The following is a 22,576-nucleotide window of genomic DNA, read 5'->3' as shown; positions in this document are numbered from 1 at the left end:
CAATGTGACCAAACAATAGCACAGACCGAGATACTTGGACAGGAGGCCAGGTTGAGCAAGGGTCAGAGAGAGGTCGAGAGAAGGACAATCTAGTTCCAGTTCCAGTTCACACTCTAGCACGCAATCTAGATTCAGTTCAGAGAGGTGTGAACAGACTGATCCAGATTCAGCTCCACTTCACTTTTTTTGTTTGATGTAGGGATGGGACGGTATGAAAATTTCATATCACGATAATAGTGATCAAAATTATCGCGATTATCAATATTATCACGGTTTTGTTAAAACGAGATGAAAGTGTTAAAAAATAACTGATGCTCACACTGAAAACATTTCAACAAGTTTTATATTTGAAAATCAACAAACAACAAATAAAACAAGCAGCTCTATGCACTTTTTTTAAGCAAGATTATATTCTGTGGCATTTCCTTCCTTATAATGACCGTCGTCAATAGCAACGCATTATAACACAGCGCACATGCATCACAACGGACGCGCACGCGCTCTCTCGTTTCATTCAAATACAACTTGCCGTCTTGCGTCTCCGTTTTCGATTGTATTGAAAATGAAATCAGAGTTGATTTATTGTTTACTGAGTTTGATAATATTTTTGTGATCATGTAAGATTTAAAACATTAATCTGCCTTCCGCCATTCCTTCTCGAATAAAAAAACACCAACATTGCACGCTGCGCCTGCGTCAGACTGTTGCTGGACAGGATTTACAGTGAGTTATTAAAATCGAGATAATCAAACACAGTTTTAATGATAATTCAATTTTAAACGACAGTACATTTGATCGTGGTTTATAGTGAAACCGGTAATCGTCCCATTACATTACATCCCTAGTTTGATGGGTAGAAACTTGACTAATTTTGTATTAAAATGTTGTTCTTAAAATAAGGGGTCAATGACATGACTTTTTTGTCCTAATCAAATAATGTATTAAATTAATTATTATTAATTAATTTAATTAAAATTCATTTTATCATGCAAAAAATACATATAACAACTACATATAACAGGAAATAGCCCTCTTACCTTTGTTACTATGTAAAGGTCAATAAATCACTCGCAATGTTAAATATAATTTGACCTTTATATGACATTTAGTTCAGGTTGGGTGTAAAATGTTGAGACTCCTCAAAATTTGATTGAATTTGAACTCCTTTTTTAAAATAAATTAATAATGCATGATATTTATAAAATACTTTTTACCTTGGAGATTATAAATTAAAAAACTTCTTTGGAAATAATGATAAATATATATTCATTATATAAGGAGAGAAAAAAACCTTTTTTCAAGTCATATTTAATTTGTTCTTGAAGGTATAAAAGTTTTTCGAAAAACCATATAAAACCAACATGGATACAAAGAGTACATTAATGAATTACTGAATTTTGAAAACCTTTTTCCCTTTCTTTATCATGGACACAGTGTACAGTTTGACATTGACTTTTTAGAGGTTTCAATATATGTGATGACAAATTTGAAGTTTGCCCTTGTAAGTATAGTAAAACAAGTACACACGTGCTCTTGTTACACTCCTCCATCTGTATTTCTGCATTTCCATCTTATCTCCACATCTTCCTCCTCTCAGGAATGTGACCCAACTGTCCCACGCTTAAACGAGATGCTGGCTTACAGTTCACGCAAGCTGACGACAGCTTGAGTTATTACTGTATGACTCTATTCAATTATGACCACTCAAGTTGCTTACAGATGCATTTTGCCAATATAATAATTTCCTAAGTCAGTTTGTGAGAGCCATCAGTGTTTTAAGAGTTCTTGTCGTGCATTCAATTGTTTGCATCATGTTTCAGATGTGACAGTCTGTCAGGCCTCACTGCATTAAGTTACAGGAGTCATGCAGCAGAGCTATTTTTACCCCATCCAACTTCAGTGATGCCCTGAAGCACTTTAAGAGTGTTTGTAAAGTAGTTGTAATGATAGTTCACATTTTCCGGAAAACCCTATTCTTCTGCCCTTTTCCTCACACATTTATACTCACAGAAACACTCTTACCTGGATCAGCTTGTAATGAGTTGTAACTCCCTCTGTCATATTTTTGTTTATATATGCAAAATAATATTAATAATAAATGTGTTTTAAAAAAAAATTTTTTTATAAATGAAAGCCAGTATAACATGATGTATATCATTATTAATAAAATAATCTTTATTTATTATGCACTATGGTAATGAGAATTGGGGGAAATGTGCATTTTTTTATTAAAATTTTTTTTACCTGAATTTGTTTGTACTAATTAACTCACTCTGACATTCCTTTGTTAATATATGCCATGTAAAATAGTATAAAAATAATAAAATAATAAAGTTTTTTTTTAATCAACATAAATGACAATATATATTAATAAAAAAAAATATATTTTTTAAATTAAACATTGTGTATTTTTTCCATTTAATAATTATATAATAAATAATAATAATAATTATTGTTTCTTTTTTGCACTACTTAACTGGTGTTTTTTTACTTAAGTTTTCTCCCAAGTACAATGTTAGACTCCCCATGTACCATAACATCACATCTGATGATCTAGAATTTTTTTATGAAAGCGAAGCAAATATTTAATAGCTGATTTGTCTGTGTAAGAAATAAAAAAAATATATAAATGTGCATTTATGACATAATTTACTTCCAACACCAAACGCTGAACCGCATTATACAGGACTTGCATCTATTTTCCTCTCATATTCTCACACTGCCTGCTGTTTTTGATAGCAAAATATCAAACTGTCGTTAGCTTGTTAAGGTCGTGACTGGAAAATGTCGTCATGGAGAGCATTATGTTTCAGCCTGTGTGACCTGTGGTGACACGGAAATTGCTGATCTATGATCAGTTTTCGCCACTCATATCCTGGTGTAAATATAGTTTATTTTAGCAGGGATAGCTGTTCCTGGATCAGCACGGATCAGCGGCGGCTGGTGGAATTTTCACCCGTTGTTTACTCGCGTGTGTGTGGTAGGGTAACTTGAGCTATTCCTCGGGAGCTCACGCACGAGTCGGCTGTGAGATAATCCCTTCGACTAGTGACCAGACTACTGCCACCTCTCATTCCTGTGTGATTGTTTGCTTTTCATGAGGTTGTGTACTTAGTTAGATTTCATGGGAGCTTATGCAATGATTTTGGTCTGATTTCTTTTATTATTCAGAACAGTCAGTCTCAGTTCAGCTGAATAGTTCACCCCAAAATTAAAACTGTCATCATTTACTCACCCTTAGAACAAAATGAGGGCGAGTAAATAAAGAGTAACAGATAATGTACCATGATCCATCCATTGAGGATGTCGGGTTTATATGGGTCATCCCAGATCCATCAGGTGACTTGAAGAACACAGATTGTCTGAGTGTTGGTCTGGCTGTTGTGGGTGTGATTGTGTTTTAGGGCAGTGGATTAGGTGCGATTATGGGGGATCAGGGTTCACTGAGCCTTTGACCAGCTGCTCAGTGTCGTCTGCTTAAAGCCACCTCTCCATCACAAAGATGGAGAGAGTAAGAGGTAATCAGAAGACTTCTTTATGTGATTTCAGTCTGTTTATACCGTATTTGAATTTTATCTCTTGCCGCATTAAATGAGTCACATTAATGGAATTATGACTCATTTTAATCATTTTCTAGCACATTCTGTGAAGCAGCCTCATATTTGAGGGTGAATCTCATGAAAAACATCCTAGGGCACATTTTACTCCTCAATTAAAATATGAATTATTGGATTTTTTTTTTTAATCCATTAAAGTTTTTTTTTCTTCTGTACATTATTTTAATGTCATTTCAGCAATGTCACATTACTGATTAGTTATCTGGACAATTTCTGTGAGTCCAATTTTTCCCAGTGTCAGTGAGTAATGAGAATCTAGTTCTAATTGTTATTTTTTAAGATGTAGTTTTTTTTAAATAATAATAATTTTATTAATATCTAGTTCTGTCATGGAACTGTTAGAGGGAGCGCAGGCTGATTGGTCCTTTACATGCAATCCGCAGCGCAAGCAATCACATCATTACCGCCTGGCACAAGCTGATTGGCTTCTGCTGATCCTGCAGAATCCGGACTCCTCTAAAACCCTCCACCTCCCCCAGCTCCACCTGCCTAGATCTGATGTGGGATTTATGTGTGTCTTTTTGTTTAGCAGCAGCATATCTTACATGCTCACAGCCGATAATTATTACATAAATGTTCTAATACCATATATAGTGAAAATCTAGTTCATTTTTTATATATACAGTGCTATGCATAAGTTAATACACCCATGCTAAAGTTGACTAAAAAGAGGAATAAAAAATCATATTTTGGAAATTGAACTTAATGCCTTAATTTAAAAAATTAGGAAAAATCCAACCTTTAAGGACACCAATTTTCTTTGTGAATGAATAATGTATCGTAAATAAATAAATGTTCTTCCTTAAAATACATGGTGCATAAGTGAGTACACCCCTATGTTAAATTCCCATAGAGGCAGGCAGATTTTTATTTTTAAGTATTTTTTTTTAGGATACTATGCATCCTGATAAAGTTCCCTTGGCCTTTGGAATTAAAATAGCCCCACATCATCACATAGCCTTCACCATACCTAGAGATTGGCATGGTTTTATTTCAGTTAGCCTAATAGCTAGTTTGATTTGCATTGAGAGATGATCTTATGGAAAGTACCCCATGCCAATCTCTAGGTATGGTGAAGGCTATGTGATGATGTGGGGCCATTTTAATTCCAAAGGCCAAGGGAACTTTATCAGGATACATAGTATCCTAAATATATATTTTTTTAAATACTTAAAAATAAAAATCTGCCTGCCTCTATGGGAATTTAACATAGGGGTGTACCCACTTATGCACCATGTATTTTAAGGAAGAACATTTATTTATTTACGATACATTATTCATTCACAAAGAAAATTGGTGTCCTTAAAGGTTGGATTTTTCCTAATTTTTTTAATTAAGGCATAAAGTTCAATTTCCAAAATATGATTTTTTATTCCTCTTTTTAGTCAACTTTAGCATGGGTGTATTCACTTATGCATTGCACTGAATATATATATATATATATATATATATATATATATATATATATATATATATATATATATATATATATATATATATGTGTGTATGTATATATATATATATATATATATATATGGTGTTAGAACATTTATACTAATTATATATCAATAATAAATGAATAATAATATTTATTTCACAATACAGTAATGAGAAAGAATGATTTTTTTGCATTACTATGATAAGAAATGGAACATTTTTATGGAACAAATGGAACAAATTAATAATTTATACAAAATTGTCTCACTTAAATAAAAATAAGTAATAATTGTGGTAAAATAAGCATACTATATTGTTTTCTTCTGACTTTGTATTGTGAACGTGTTTTATGAGATGTATCCTTGAATTGGTTTTCTTTGAATGTGCGTTGTCATTTTAGGGGAGCTGAAAGACATTTTGAGTAATTTGTGTTCGTGTGGATGCTGTCTGAGCTCACTCTGCAAGGTCAAAATCACCCAGACACACACACACACACAAATACACAGAGGCATAGAGATGCATGAGTCACAAAGAGAAACTTCAGACTGACTTCCTGTGGGTCTCTTAGGATTTTCCATGATGATCAAGGTGATGCGAGGAATTTGACTTTGCTGTGGTTCGTGACGTCAGTCTGAGTGGTTTAGGATTTAATTTGTATAATTGATGTTGTCAACAGCTGACCTCAGATGTGTTTAAATCCCTGCCAAAACCTAAAACGTAAAGCCAAACGCAAGAACATCAGACATGTTCTCAATGGTAATGTGACAGATATCTGCATGCATGTCTTGTTGCATGCAGTGCTGGATACAGGCAGTGTTTGAAGTGGTAATGGCTCATATTTCTCATCTTACGTAAGAGCTTAAGAGGCTCGACTGGATTTAATCCCGCCCTGACGGACAGGGAAAGGCGGAGCCACATGCGCCGGCCAATCCCATCACGGCCATTGACACTCGCTGCGGTTGCAGACAGGTTGTATGATGCTGGGATGTAAAGACACACGGCGTTAGGTGACTCCGTTCACCCTGATCCGAGATCAGATTTCCTTGCATAATCCAAACCTGCTATTAAAGCTATGTGAAGTCAGCAGCAGTGTGATGCAAAAGCAGATGCTTCAGAATAGCACATGTTGAGTGAAGTATGAGTAATGAAAGATGAAAAGAGAGAAATTATGATGTGTGCAAACCTGCTAGGATGAATATTACACGCTGTTGGTTTTTATTACCACATAGTTTTCTGCTTTTTGCTTTTGGTTAATGTACTACAAGAAATGAATGTAAAAGATATAGCAGTGGGCATCTTTTCTTACTGTTTATCAAATTCACCCCTATATAATCGACAGAAAAATGAACATTATCTCATTATTTACTCAGCCTCATGTCATTCCAGACCTGTTCACTTCTGTGATATAGCCTATATATATATATATTTCGAACAGTGTTATTTTAGTATTATTCATTTATTTATAGTAATAATATTATTATTAGAATGGTCTTTTCATGTTTAATTTTAATTTATTTTTTAGTTATTTTGTTATGTGCTTTTGATATTTTTATTTATTTTTATTTCAGTTTGTTGTTTTAGTTCATTTATTTCCAGTTATTAAAATGTTAGTGCTTCAACTTCAACTTATTCCTATTATTTGCCAAGGCAACATTTCTCATTTTTGTTTAGTTTAAGTTTTATTTAATTTAATTTAATTTAATTTAAATTAATTTAATTTTTTTGTACTATTTTTCAATTTTAAGAATTTAAGAAAAGTCATTTTTTACAATTATTATTATTTTTTTTTAATAAGCCCAAATGTTTTAATAGTTTTACTTAACCATAATCATGCAGTTCGCAATCAGCAATTTTTGCCTAATGGGTGATAAAACGGGTGAAAAAAACCACAGAGTTACACTGAAGTAGAGAGTCAAGCCCTTTTTATCATACAGAATACCACCTAGCAACCACCAGAACACCTTAGCAAATGCACAGCTTTGCACTTAAAACCACTCAGAACACCTTAGCAACCACAAAGCAATGGACTGGCAACCACCGTAAAGCATCTTCAGGGCGAAATGTAAAAATCTAGTATCATAATGTTCTTTCTCCTGTCTGTTACCCCCTCTCTCTCTCTCTCTCTCTCTGTGTGTGTCTCTCTCGCTCTTTGTTATGAAACTATGTTCGCTCTGCCTTTGGGAGTCAAATCAAGCATGACGGGGACCATAAGTTCTGTATCTGTTCTCTTTCTCATCGGAGCAAACTCTATAGTTTTAGCTGAAAGCTGGTTCCTCGTTTCGTGCATCTGTTTTTTCCAATGGTTGCGTCTGACCTGTGAACTCGAGTCAGGCCGGCCGAATGTGTCAGCACAGATTAAACAGTGTGCTCTTTTACAGGAAGTAGTCACATGGATGGATGGATGATGCATGAATATCTATGAATGACTAAATGAATAGTCCACTCTCTTTGTTTCAGTGTACAGGAGAGGAGAACTGGGTGGACAGCAGGACGGTTTATATCGGACAAAAAGAGCCTCCGCCAGGAACAGAAGCGTACATTCCGCAGAGATTTCCTGACAACAGAATCGTCTCCTCAAAGGTCAGATGTGCTCCACGGCCAAACAGCTATCTGAACCAAAAACAATACGTTAGGCAGGATGCACTGTACAGTCCGACAGTCATTATTGCAAAATACACAATGAAAGGATGATCAGGACATGTCAGGTGGTCTTGTATGGCGAAAGAAAAACACATTTTCTTAATCATTATTTTTGTTTTATCTTCCAAGATAAAAAATTATAAAATAAAATCTGAATATTTGCTATGATATAAAAGATAATCATTTAATTAGATATATATATATATTAAATTATGTTTTTTTTTTCTTGCATTGGCTCGTTTTTTGCTTGTTTTAAGCATAAACAACAAAAAATTACATAAAAATAAAGTTATCATATGCTGTTTTCATACTGATTTAAACAAAATTTGCAGTTCATACGGTTTAGTGGTCATTGTATAAAAAGTGCTGAATTATAGGTCAGGACCTTTTCACTTGGAATGCTGGTTTTGTTCGGTTTAGTTTTTAGTTTAGTTTTGTTTCATACTAAGTATAGTACAAATCTATTATCATATTTACTGACATATCGCTTGAGACTTACTGATATAAATATAATTAAACTTTATTTGGAGTACTTCTTTTTTGCGCAATGCACATTTCTTAATATTAAGCCTAAAATAGTCACATATCACTATTAGCAAGCATAGCACTGTATAATATCAGCCTTTAAATGCAAGATATTTAAAGTGCACCTAAAGTATACTTGCAATAGTTCCACTTTAGCACAATCAGATATACTTAAGTATATCTCTAGTTGCACCTCAGCACTATTTCTGGATGACTAAAGTGCATTAAGTACAAAATTAGTGTATGAATTCACTGCAGACTTTTAAGTGTATGAATTTAGTATGCCAAAAGTGCAGGCTATTCATATTAAGTACACAAATATGTAAATGTATTTGTTGTATACTTAGCATAAAATAAATGTATTTCAAATATATTTTGGTATATTTATTTTTCACTAGGGTAGGGATTGATAAAGGTCACATGTAACTGAAACGTTTGCCATTCATCGTTCATTTAAGTGTTTCCTTAATAGGTGTTTTTGGTCTACGCACCTCATTTGGAGAAGGCGCGGTGAATTCTCTGCTTTTTTTCAAATTCTGTCTGTTTTGCTTTCAAACATCTCTCTTTCTCTCCACAGTATACTTTCTGGAATTTTATACCGAAGAATCTCTTTGAGCAGTTCAGAAGAATCGCCAATTTCTATTTTCTGATCATCTTTCTAGTGCAGGTGTGTGATGGTGTCGCTTATGGAAATTGTCCTATTAGCATGAGTTGACCTTTCTGAGCCAGCGTGATGTGTGATATTTCCCCTCTCACCATCTCTCTCTCTGTAGCTGATCATTGACACTCCCACCAGTCCTATGACCAGCGGTCTGCCTCTTTTCTTTGTCATCACTGTTACAGCCATTAAACAGGTGAGAAAAGACCCCTTACTTTCCTATCTAATTGCTGTTATAATTGTGACGTCACTCCTTCGCTCGTCTCTCTCACAACACTTCTTCTCTGCAGGGCTATGAGGACTGGATCAGGCACAAAGCGGACAACGCTATAAACCAATGTCCAGTCCACGTCATCCAGCATGGCAAAGTGGTACGCAAACAGAGTCAAAAGCTACGGGTGCGTAAGCTAAGCATATATCAAATCTGTCTGTTACTGTTAAAAAATACCCAATTCCCAAAAACATTTGTTGAGCCAGTGTTTGGCTAGTTGAGACACTTAAAGTCAAAGTTTTTAATGTTGTTTATATGTCTGTGTGGTGTTTTTAATATGCTTTAAGACAAACCATGTGCTAATTCATAAGTCAACACCATTGCTGAGTATTTTCTCCTTAAAATTGCAGTGAACCAAAGACAGTCTCAAAAATACGGTTTAAATTCGCTGGTGTTTCTGACGTCACAAACTAGCTTGTAACCAATCACGTCAACGAGTGGTCAATGAGTGGATCTCTGAGCTGGTGTGAGTGAGTGGAGGCGGGGCTAATTTGCATATTCATAGGACCACACATACTAAATGAGGAACGAGTGTAGAGTTACATTCAAGCTACTTTAAGGCATGAAGATTTTTTTTTTTTATGAAAAAACATTTAAATATGTAATTTTGGTGATCAAAGAGGAGTTTTAAGGGATACAATTATTGACTACAGGGGGACTTTAAATAAACAGCAGTGTTTCCATTTTTCATGAAAATTAACCTATAAATGGCTTACTATCTATGCGTATTAAGATGGCATAAGAGAAAATATTTTAATGCTGAAAAAATGACACACCTCAATGAGTTTTCATTTTATTCTCAGAGAAATAAATCAACAAAGTTTCGCTCTGCTAACCAGCATTCTGCTTACACAGCCAGCTTGCTGTTTGGAAACAGAATGTTGGCATGCCAACAAGCAGAATGACAGTGTGCCCACGTTACCCACAATGCACTGGGAATCTTTTGTTATTTAATTGTGGAACTATTGCTCTCTCACTCTCTTTTTTTCAATATGAAAAAATCAGTTTTTTAATGTTAGAAAAAAAAAAAATCTTAAAATGTTTTTATTAGTTTAGAATCCCCCCCCCCCCTCCATCATATTGTTTTCCATAGTATTTTTGCTATGCAGAATTCATTCTGCATGATTTCATGCAATACAGTGAGTAAAAAAAAAACCACACTGAAAGCTGCGACGATAAAGAAAGAATGTGCTTGAATACTAACCATTACAGCTTTTCCTACTGATAATCCAGCCAGCATCTGTAATCCGTTACGCAACCCATGCAGACATGCCAGCGGGAACAATTACCAGGATCAGGATTTTCATTTATGTAGATTCATGAATACACAGTCAAACCTAAGTTTATTCAGACATTTCTTACATTATCACAGTTATAGTTTAGAAAATGGTGATAAAATATGACAACTGGTTTTGGCCATCCTTCTGTTAGACTGTCTCACAAATGAATTAGGTTGAATAGCTGTCAGCTGTTAAATTTAAGTACACAGTTAGATAATACCAATTTAGGTCAACCAATTACCAGCCAATGCCTAATTTTGTTCAGTCTGTGGTGTAAAAAGGTCGCATTAGCAATTAAAGAAAAAACACTTCAGCAAAACATGGTCAGGTCAAAGTGTCTGAATAATTTTTGATCCCATATGTTTTATAAATGTTACTGGTAGTCCACTGTATAAAGAATTGTTTGGGTATAATACTTCACAGTTTATTTTATTTCGCTATCCTCACTTACATAAATAAACTATAGTGTCCTGCACCCACTAGTAAAAGAAAAATTAAATCTGTTGTCTGAATAATTTTTGCTTTGGTGACTCAACCCATTATCTATAACTCATTATCAACTCATTACTAAAGTACTATAGGCAACTCATTGTCTATAGTTGATTTGTTGATATTGGTGTGACAGTATATCTTACTTTATTCAAAAGCTCTGCACTAATGTAGACATTATCTGTACCACATAAATGTTGAATTGAACCCTTTCCTGCTCTTTGACCTTTCAGGTGGGTGATATTGTCCAGGTGAAGGAGGATGAGACGTTTCCGTGTGACCTCATACTGCTCTCCACCAGCAGAGAAGACGGGACATGTTTCGTCACAACAGCCAGCTTAGATGGAGAGTCCAGCCATAAGGTGATTGGTCATTTTATAGAAAGGCAAACATCACTGTTATTACTCCTAAAACTTAGTCTCATTTACATTTACATACTGTCACATTTATTCATATAGCGCTTTAAGCAATATAGATAGTTTCAAAGCAGCTTCTCAGTAATAAACTGGAAAATAATAGAATCAGTGATGCAAACTTCGTCAAATATGAGAGGAATTCAAGTTCTGCTGTAAAGAAGCTCTAAAAAAGACAATAGTGTCATTATTCAGCACAAGCTAGTTTAGAATTGATTCATTGTTGAGATGTTGCAAAATTCATTAATTATGAAACAAACAGCTATAAAGCAGCTCTGCAGAAAACAGTAGTGTCATCTTCCAGCTCAGTTCAGTTCAAGTTTTGTTCTCATACATTGTGACTGAAATGTGTTGGTCGCACTATACAGCACACTGCCAGTTACTCTCATTAGATAGGAGATTGTAGAAATATGTGTGAGAGTTTTTGACCTTGGAATGTCGACTGGTTTCTCTCGTTCTCTCCTCTCTACACAAAGACCTATTATGCAGTTCAGGACACAAAGGCATTCAACACAGCAGAGGAGGTGGACACACTGCATGCCACGATAGAATGCGAACAACCCCAGCCGGACCTTTACAAGTGAGTAATACGCACATATACTGTATCAGCAGTAAACGCATAAACAAACACTTGTTTTCTCTTACAAACACACACTATGCATAGGACTACTGTTGGACTGACACAACAGCGTGCCACACACTCCAGATACCCCACACAAATATCCTCACATGGTGTCTTAACCACACACACAGACACACACACACACACACACAAACACACACATTAGCACAAAGCCCAGGCTAGACATTAATTTCTATCTTTTCTTCCTCTCCCGCTGTAGATTTGTGGGACGCATCAATATTTATTTGGATCGCGACGAACCTATAGCGAGGTAAATCTATACTCAGGAAATTGACTCTTAATTAAAGGGCCAGTGTGTGAAAGATTGAATTCAGGAGGGACAATTTATCATTTTCATACAACAGCTCTCTCTTCCTATTCTGATTCTTACTAAAGAAATGCTTGTGAAATGTAATGACATATTATATATTTCATGTTATATAATATAAATAATGCAAATATTGGTATCTTAGTGCACTTCAAATATGCAAATACGTTAATACATATAGTATTTAAAATAAAATAAAAACAAAATATTTATTATTGCATTTTATATAATACTGCAACGACTTTATTATAATATAATATAATATATATAATAAAATAGAGTAATAGTGTAAATATTCACAAATATTTATTTTCATATTTAGTGCATTTAGTTCATTAATATTAGGTTAGTTGACACATAACATGAATGTTTTAGGTTATATGTATATGTGCATACAGTGTATAAGATCAAGTGTATATTTCATTGCTTTTACTGGTCACCATTTAATTCACTTTTTTTTGTACCTTAATTTTTATTTAAATGGCCCTGCATTGTGACTTATAAACTTGTTTATAGTGTTCACTGTCAAAAGATGTGAGCATAATATTTTCATCTTTGTAATGCTCAATTTGATCTTGTTTGATTATTTTAGACCCCTGGGTTCTGAGAACCTGCTGCTGCGTGGAGCCACACTGAAAAACACTGAATACATACATGGTAACAAAATCCACACTATACATTTACATATCATTTAAGCGCATACTCATGTATATTAAAGGGGTCATATAATGGTACATGCACTTTTACAAGTTGATTGTACTGAAATGTGTGTTGGCAGTGCCTGTACACAACCATCATAAAATGATAAAAATCTATCCAGTGGGTTTTTTTTTATCTTCTTATATGTTTTCCCCGCTCTCAAATCAAGCCGAAAATCGACGCCCCTCCCACGATTGTTGATTGACAGCAGCGTTTCAACACAGACCCGCCCTCGCTCGTGAGCGAGCTGTCAATCATAGTCCGCGTGGTCATTGTTGATACGCTGGAGCACTGTCTATGAGCAGAATGGCGTCTAAGCGATTGTGGTGTTCTGTTCTTGGGTGTAATAAGGAACACAGCAGTCATTTTGATGTTCCTAAATCCGAACCGCTGAAAACGCAGTGGCGGAGTTTGTTTTCAAAGGGAATATTCCCCACGATCAACGTCAATGCTTTCATGTTTGCGCGAATCATTTCACACACCAGACTGCTTTACAAACGAGGGTCAGTATAAAGCTGGTTTTGCTAAGAAGCTGCTCCTGAAAAAAGGATCGGTACCAACTATTCGTGTTCCTGCTGCACCTCCAGAAGAAGAAGTGAGTGTAACGTTTTATTGACCTTTATATTAATCTTTGCAAATCGCTTGCTGCACGCTTCACGATGAATGCGGCTGTTTACACTCAGGGTACATTACGGCATGTTTTCTATGTACGACGTTCTCAATATAATTCATAATCCCACGTTTATAATGAACAACGCGTTATGGTTATTGTGTTATTGTGTTACAAACGGTGTACGCACAGAACAGAGGGGCGGGGTGAGCAAAGCTCATTATCATTTAAAGACACATGCACTCAAACGGCATGCTGAAAACAGCTGTTTTTGACCAGGTAAAATGAGTGTTTTCTTACAATACTAATGAGAATTTTTAATTAAAGTATATTACAAACTTAATTTAGACCCTAAAGAATCATATTAGCTTGTACAAAAATGGCATTATATGACCCCTTTAATGCATTTGGCAGACACTTTATCCTGAATATCATGCGCCGCATTCAAGGTATATATTGTGTTCCTTAGGAGCGCTGTCTGCATTTAGTCTAAACCTACTGATGTCAATTATGCCAAGATCTGTCACTATAACCTGGTACAATGCATACGTGATCAGTTTGTTTAGGCAAAAGGAAGGGCAGGAGAATGAGAGGAGAGTTGCTGATTGAGTCATTTTGTCACTCTGTTCCCACTGTAATTAAATGAGTCACTGAGGCTTGTGAGATCAGAGAGAAGTTCTTAATTGCTAGAGAGAGAGAGAGCGAGAGAAAGGACGAGAGAGGGAGATGAATGTCACATTATACACGTGAGGATTCTAAGTGCAGGGCAAGCTCTACAAATGTTTAACTTTGTTACAGCGGAGCCATTATGCCTTAGTGTACGGTAAGACAAAAAGAGCTCAGTTATGTAACAATGGCTTTCACATTGTCATAACATCAAAGAGGCTGTACTGAGATGTTCATAAGAGAATTGTGTTCTCAAAATGCTCTTCATCTTTTCTTGTTTCTCTAGCTGTGGCCATCTACACAGGCATGGAAACCAAGATGGCCCTCAACTACCAGTCCAAGTCTCAGAAACGCTCCGCTGTTGAAAAGTAAGACACGATGATAGGCTTTCGATCGGTTTATCTTGCTGTCAGCATGTACAGCGTAATGCATTTAGTGTCCGTTTTGTAAAGCAAATTGCAAGCCACTGTATTTGTTGTCACTAATTGTATCAAGTTGCGCTCACATGTGTCTCGCTGACTATTCTGTCAGACAGATAGATGCAGCCATTAAGAAAATACATAAAATCTGTTATATTGAATAAGCAGGTGTACTTTCAGAGATCTTCTTGCAAAAGTTTGGATATCATTGACTTTTTCAATCAAATCAATGTAGATTTGTTTTTTAAGACTTTAATTTAATATTATAGATGTCGTTCGGACAGGATACGAGACTCTCAGGGAAAGTTATTGCGGATGGATTTCGTCACCCTGATGTAGTATGATACGTGTCTGTACCATTAGGTCCATAAATGATTATGTTTCATCGTTGTTTCGCAGGTCAATGAATGCCTACCTGATTGTGTACCTCTGCATTCTGATCAGTAAAGCTCTGATCAATACGCTCCTCAAGTACGTCTGGCAGGCCGACCCAAACAGAGACGAGCCCTGGTACAACCAGAAAACTGAGACCGAGAGGCAACGGCATGTAGTACGTGCTATTATTATAATAATGATTTTTCCTTTTAATTAGAATTTATTATAGTTTATTTTAGTATTATTTATATATTTGGTATATGTGTATTGTCTTATTTTATTTACAAATTAAAAATGGAGATAAAGTTCTATATTTTATAATTTAATATAGAAATGTCGAAATAAAATATAATTTTATTATAAAATATTTGTATATTATATAGAACTTTATTATAAAATATATCATAAAATATTTTGTACTGCTGTTTATATATACTGTGTATATATATATATATATATACATTTTTAATTTAAAATAAGACAATACACATATAACAAATATATAAATAATATATATACTGTGTGTGTATATACAGTAGTCAACTTTGAAGTCGATAAAAATTTTTCATCAAAGTTATACATGAATTTTGAACAATACTTATATATATATATATATATATATATATATATATATATACAGTGCTATGCATAAGTTTAGACACCCATACTAAAGTTGACTAAAAAGAGGAATAAAAAATCACCTTTTGGAAACTGAACTTATTGCCTTAATTTAAAAAATTAGGAAAAATCCAACCTTTAAGGACACCAATTTTCTTTGTGAATGAATAATGTATCGTAAATAAATAAATGTTCTTCCTTAAAATACAGGGTGCATAAGTTTGGACACCCCTATGTTAAATTCCCATAGAGGCAGGCAGATTTTTATTTTTAAAGGCCAGTTACTTCATGGATCCAGGATACTATGCATCCTGATAAAGTTCCCTTGGCCTTTGGAATTAAAATAGCCCCACATCATCACATAGCCTTCACCATACCTAGAGATTGGCATGGTTTTATTTCAGTTAGCCTAATAGCTAGTTTGATTTGCATTGAGAGATGATCTTATGGAAAGTACCCCATGCCAATCTCTAGGTATGGTGAAGGCTATGTGATGATGTGGGGCTATTTTAATTCCAAAGGCCAAGGGAACTTTATCAGGATGCATAGTATCCTAAAAAAAAATAAAAAAAATACTTAAAAATAAAAATCTGCCTGCCTCTATGGGAATTTAACATGGGGGTGTCCAAACTTATGCACCCTGTATTTTAAGGAAGAACATTTATTTATTTACGCTACATTATTCATTCACAAAGAAAATTGGTGTCCTTAAAGGTTGGATTTTTCCTAATTTTTTAAATTAAGGCATTAAGTTCAATTTCCAAAAGATGATTTTTTATTCCTCTTTTTAGTCAACTTTAGCATGGGTGTCTAAACTTATGCATAGCACTGTATATATATATATATATATATATATATATATATATATATATATATATACACTACTTACTATATTTTAAACTTTCATATCATTATTAACACAAAGCAAAACAAATGCTCGAAATGAAACTCGAACTATTTAATTCCCATCATTTGTCTCCTCAGTTAATCCGGGCATTCACAGATTTCCTGGCCTACATGGTTCTGTTCAACTACATCATTCCCGTGTCCATGTACGTTACCGTGGAGATGCAGAAGTTCTTGGGCTCGTACTTCATCCTGTGGGACGACGACATGTTTGATGAGGAGCTCGGAGAGCGGCCGCTCGTCAATACCTCAGATCTTAACGAGGAGCTTGGACAGGTGCGAAACCATTTCAGTACATTTCAAAACTGTCCGGGTCAATATTTGTTCACTTTCTCTCTCTTTTTTTTTTTTTCCTTCTCCATTACAGGTGGAATATGTCTTCACAGACAAGACTGGCACTTTGACGGAAAATAACATGGAGTTGAGGGAATGTTGTGTGGATGGGCATGTGTATGTGCCGCATGCCATCTGTAACGGGCAGATCTTACCTGGAGCTGCAGAAATAGACATGATCGACTCCTCTCCGGGAATAGATGGAAAGGTGAGCTTGTTGTTTGTTTCCATAACTGCTGTTTAGCAGGGATTTGGACATGTGGACAGTGATTTCTGAAGGATCATGTGACGCTGAAGACTGGAGTAATGACGCTGAAAATGCAGCTTAGCATCACAGAATAGATTTTAAAATAGATTCAAATAGAAAACAGTCATTTAAAATTGTAATAATATTTCCCAATTTAACTGTTTGTACTGTATATGTTTGAACGAATAAATGCAGCCTTGCTGAGCATAAAATCATCTTTAAAAAAACAACAAAGTTCATTGTACTTAAACCAAAGTAACTGTCTTACAGTAGTCCAAAAAAAGTATTTGTACATACTAAAAAAAAGAAAGGAAAATCATTAAAATATTAAACCAAATATCATTTAAACCAAACAGATTTTTATATTTTTGCAAACATTTTAGCAATCTGGTTTTAATGTGATTTTTATACATTTGATGAAAGAAGCTAAAGAAGCTGTAAAAACGTTTGGACAAGATGAGAGAATGTTATTATCAATAGCTAGTTATGTGTCATTGCACAGATAAATCATGTTATCACCAAGGCAAGCTTTTTGCATGAATATTTTAGCTGTGGATGGGTGGAGTGATGGATGTATTCTAATTTTATCTTGAGCGATGTGACACATTAATGCAGAAGATTAACTAAAACATTTATTAAAGAATTTGTTAACTCGAATTTCACCTTCATGTCTTGTCAGTTGTATTTTTGACTGATTTGTGAATAATATATCAACTGTAGATAATATTGTGTGCATGTGCATAAAGTGAAATATCAGAGTTCAGTGTTGTTGAGATATTTAATGCCTGCTTGTATCAAATGTATCCACATATTTCCTGGATACATGGGTATATTGACTGCATTTTGTTCAGAGTTAGACACAGTCTCTCTCTCTCTCTCTCTCTCTCTCTCTCTCTCTCTCTCTCCTTTTATCTCTGTTCTTCTGAGCTGACTTTTAAGTAAAGGTAGTGTCACATAACCTGTGTGTACTGGTCAAAAGTTTGTAATATTTAAAGACATTAATATTTAATGTTTTTGAAAGAAGTCTATTATGCTCACCAAGGCTGCATTTATTTGATCAAAAGCACAACAGTAATGTGAAATATTATAGTTTTGACCAAATCAGCATATTAGAATGATTTCTGAAGGATCATGTGACACTGAAGACTGGAGTAATGATGCTGAAAATTCAGCTTTGCATCACAGGAATAAATTACTTTCTAAAACATATTGAAATAGAAAAGTTATTTTAAACTGAAACAACACTCTTTTTGCTTTAGGAATTAGAAACTCTTTGTAGCAAAAGTGTTGTACACCGTATTTCAGGGCAAACATTTATGTCTTCTTGAAATTATCAGGGATTTAGAACCAATTGTCTTTTTAATCTCTCGTAGCGTGGTGTCATTTCTGACTCTTGGTGTGTGTGTGTGTCTCATCAGGAGCGAGAGGAGCTGTTTTTCCGTGCATTGTGCCTGTGTCACACAGTCCAGGTGAAGGAGGAGGAGACGGTGGACGGCATTAAGAGAGGAATCCATCAGGGCAAATCCACCTCCTTCTACATCTCCTCCTCTCCAGACGAGGTTGCGCTGGTGGAGGGCATGAAAAGGCAAGACACATGCATGCATAAACTCACACTCATAAAGTAACATGCACTCACACGGACACACTTTATAAAACTATATGGTAACACTTTACAATAAGGTCTCATTTGTTAACATACGTTAACTTCATTAGTTAACATGAACTAACAATGAGCAATATATTCTTACATCATTTATTAAAGGTAGGGTAGGCAATTTCAGAGAGGCTAGTAATAGCAAGCTAGCGTTGAAAGTTTGAGATCCCACCCCCCCTTTAGAGCGCTCTACAAAGCCACACCTCCTTCAAAACACATGAATGTGTACAGCAGAGTCTGCAAAGCATCACAAGACGAGAAACGGCTTTAAATTACCTCATTTTACCTCTTGCTTGTACCAATTGACTGCTGCAGATTCATTTTGGCGTTGATAGTGTTGACACAGAAACGCATAAATCCGAGTCTGAGGACGTGAAGAGCTCCGGGTAGAACGTCACGGGTTGACATCTCATAATTACGGTTACGACATGGTGTGAACCCAGCATAAGCTCGTGGTTTTGGTTCAGGAGGAACTGTAAAATGCGGCTGCTGTTTGTTCATGGTGCTCGGTGACTGTCTACCACTCTGCATATCCTTACTGAACCCGCTGATGATGTGTGATGTCTGCGTGGGCTGGGTGTCGCAGAGGTATGGAAATACATATGTTGACAGGCAGGTGGGACATCCGGTCCGAATGCAATGATCGGACGGACATTTTTTTGGTCCTGAGACATCCACAAAGATATATTTACATGTTTTACTATTATTGATTGCTATCATGATGTGAAGAGAGTTTCAACCCGTATAACAAAAAGTTGAAACAAAGCTGAACAAAAAAAATTGCCTACCCTACCTTTAAAGGGATAGTTCGGCCAAAAATGATATTTAACCCATGATTTACTCACCCTCAAGCCGTTCGAGATGCATATGTCAATCTTTTTTCAGACGAACACATTTTCAGTTATTTTAGAAAATGTCTTAGATCTTTCAGTGGTTATAGTGTGAAGCTATGGGGTCCACCTCCTTCAACTCCCAAAATGTGCATGCATCCTTCACAAAAGTAATCCATCCGGCTCCAGGGGGATAAACGAAGGCCTTCTGAGGGTAATCCGTGTGGTTTTGTCGTAAAAATATACATATTTAAAACTTTATAAATGAAAATAACTGGCTTCTGGTAGCGGTCGACGCGCGTTCACGGAGATGGATGCTGGCGTATACGTAGCGTAGGAAGCGTCGTGACGTAGAACGAACGTTTGTTTTGCTCTGCTCTCTGGCTGCGCTGTCACGTTCGTTCTACGTTCGTTTATCCCCCTGGAGCCGGATGGATTACTTTTGTGAAGGATGCATGCACATTTTGGGACTTGGAGGAGGTGGACCCCATTGCTTCACATTATAACCACTGAAAGATCTAAGACATTTTCTAAAATAACTGAAAATGTGTTCGTCTGAAAAAAGATTGACATATACATCTCGAACAGCTTGAGGGTGAGTAAATCATGGGTTAAATATCATTTTTGGCCGAACTATCCCTTTAACCTTTGTTAATGTAAAAAAAAAATGTGTAGGTTAGTTCAAAAGTGCATTAACTAATGTTAACTGACATAACTTTTGATCTTAAAACATGTGTTAGTAAATGTTGAGATTAACATTAACTAAGGTTAATAAATGCTGTAAAATATTTGTTATATTTGTAAATGTCTTCATTAGATTTTCAAAGAAAAGTTGATTCATTATGACATAAGACCTTTATCACAATAAGAAACAAAGCTTACTTTCTCTTTCTCTCTCCTGCTCAGGTTGGGCTTCACCTATCTCCGTCTGAAGGACAGTCACATGGAGATCCTTAACAGAGATGATGAAATGGAAAGGTGAGCCATCTGGACAACAGCATGAGCGCAATGACCAACAGGAAACTAGCAGCATATTTGGATGTCTTTTGGACAGTTAGCCTGGTCTGAGGAAGGCTTTTTTAAATAGTTTGTAATAGTGTTATTAAAATAATAGTAAAATGAAGACTATAAAAGTAAAATATAAATAGAAGAATATGTTTAAATATAGATTTGCATATGATAATTAACATGTTATATTAATACTTATATTATATAATACTTATAATTACTTATAATAACAATAAGTATGCAGACATTAAAGGAGCCGTATGTAAGATTGTGGCCAAAACTGGTACTGCAATCACTTTCAAATTACTGTAGAGTGGTGTATCCCCTCCCCCCTGACTCGAGGTTGCCAGATAGGCTGCAGGATCCAGCAGGAACGTAGGCTGCTACGTAGCTGTGGTAACTAGAGCTGAGCTGGCAACCCCGATGCCGAAACACTACTGACTTCGTGATTGGTAGATAGGTGGAGGGTGGCGCTTCAGGCCAAAACACAACATGACAACATCAACATCAACATCAGTTAAGGGCTGCAACTTCACTTTATAAATGACAATATCCTGGCCGGACTACTGCTGTCAGTGATATAAGTATTTGAAATGAACATGATTTCTTAATGTCTAGTGACATATCAGGGCCATTTTATGATTAATTGAAATACATTTCTTACATACAGCTCCTTTAAGCAAATCTATATTCTAAACATATCACACGCTGCAAATCTATACTTTATTTATCATATGCAAATCTACATATTTTTTAAATATAGTTAGTTTTGAATATGATATTTAATACTTCTTACTTAAAAACAAAATTAATTAAAGTAAAATTAATAATTAAGAAAATAATAGCTTTTTTTGTGTGTGTGTATATATATATATATACATACACACACACACACACACACACACACACACACACACACACACACACACACACACACACACACACACTTGTGCATTTTAAATTATTTGTGCATATAATTTAAAAAAACAAACATTTAGCTTCATACCACTAGCACTAGCAGTGCTGCTGACACCCCCTGTGGTGACTGCAGCTTTAATTTTCTTGTCATGCTATGTAATTTTCCCACATGTGGCGTGAGAAAGAAACCTCAGCAAAGGAACAGTTTGATCTGTAATCATCTGTGTATTTACTCAGCAGGTTGTCATATTAATATAGTTGTGTGTTTATTAAAATAACACTGTTATACAGTATGTTTTGGGAAGCAGTGAAGTGTGTGTGTGTGTGTGTGTGTGTGTGTGTGTGTGTGTGTGTGTGTGTGTGTGTGTGTGTGTGTGTGTGTGTGTGTGTGTGTGTGTGTGTGTGTGTGTGTGTGTGTGTGTGTGTGTGTGTGTGTGTGTGTGTGTGTGTGTGTGTGTGTGTGTGTGTGTGTGTGTGTGTGTGTGTGTGTGTCCTTGAAGGACAAGGATCAGCCATAATTAGTGCAGCTACACACTGTCCTACTGCTGAGAACATGAGGGTCAGCACAGTCACATAAAAACTCTATCTGTGTGTGATAAAGATGCATCCCAAAGGACCCAGTCAGCGCCTCTGATTTATATGTACATAGGTATCCTGTTAAATCTAAATACTTCCTACGTTATCTGGTTGTGTTTATGCATTCACAGATTTGAGCTGTTGGAAGTATTGAACTTTGATTCAGTGAGGAGGAGAATGAGTGTAATCGTAAGATCAAGCTCAGGTATGATGGAAACGCACACACGCACGATCACATTACATAAATTTACTTTATTTACTATTACTATCTTTATACCACTTTGTACTATTTTTGAACATTTTTGCTCACTTCTGGGTACAAATTTGTCCCCAAAATTAAGTAGGTACACACAGACACACACAAATTGACTAATCTAAAGGAGGACGTGTCGTACACTTGTGTTGTTTTTATATAAAGCTAAATATAATTATTATAT

General features: G+C 35.4%; 1 protein-coding gene across 7 annotated transcripts in view; it reads left to right on the top strand.

The window, feature by feature from the left end:
* The window catches only part of atp11a (ATPase phospholipid transporting 11A), an 80,391-nt gene that overhangs the window by 26,291 nt on the left and 31,524 nt on the right, over nucleotides 1–22,576 (top strand). For all 7 annotated transcript variants that reach the window (XM_084402865.1, XM_084402864.1, XM_084402863.1 and 4 more), the window contains exons 2-16: nucleotides 7,512–7,634; nucleotides 8,797–8,886; nucleotides 8,993–9,073; nucleotides 9,168–9,275; nucleotides 11,151–11,279; nucleotides 11,807–11,910; nucleotides 12,173–12,223; nucleotides 12,873–12,937; nucleotides 14,542–14,623; nucleotides 15,074–15,224; nucleotides 16,652–16,849; nucleotides 16,941–17,114; nucleotides 18,572–18,738; nucleotides 20,544–20,615; nucleotides 22,271–22,344. In XM_084402865.1, the coding sequence (XP_084258991.1) occupies nucleotides 7,512–7,634; nucleotides 8,797–8,886; nucleotides 8,993–9,073; nucleotides 9,168–9,275; nucleotides 11,151–11,279; nucleotides 11,807–11,910; nucleotides 12,173–12,223; nucleotides 12,873–12,937; nucleotides 14,542–14,623; nucleotides 15,074–15,224; nucleotides 16,652–16,849; nucleotides 16,941–17,114; nucleotides 18,572–18,738; nucleotides 20,544–20,615; nucleotides 22,271–22,344 (1,669 nt within the window). The remainder of the gene's footprint in view (nucleotides 1–7,511; nucleotides 7,635–8,796; nucleotides 8,887–8,992; nucleotides 9,074–9,167; nucleotides 9,276–11,150; nucleotides 11,280–11,806; nucleotides 11,911–12,172; nucleotides 12,224–12,872; nucleotides 12,938–14,541; nucleotides 14,624–15,073; nucleotides 15,225–16,651; nucleotides 16,850–16,940; nucleotides 17,115–18,571; nucleotides 18,739–20,543; nucleotides 20,616–22,270; nucleotides 22,345–22,576) is intronic.

This window comes from Rutilus rutilus, assembly GCF_951802725.1.
Source record: "Rutilus rutilus genome assembly, chromosome: 2".
Classification (NCBI taxonomy): domain Eukaryota; kingdom Metazoa; phylum Chordata; class Actinopteri; order Cypriniformes; family Leuciscidae; genus Rutilus; species Rutilus rutilus.
The sequence above is the reverse complement of the archived record's forward strand: the minus strand, read 5'-3'. Positions and strand labels throughout refer to the sequence as shown.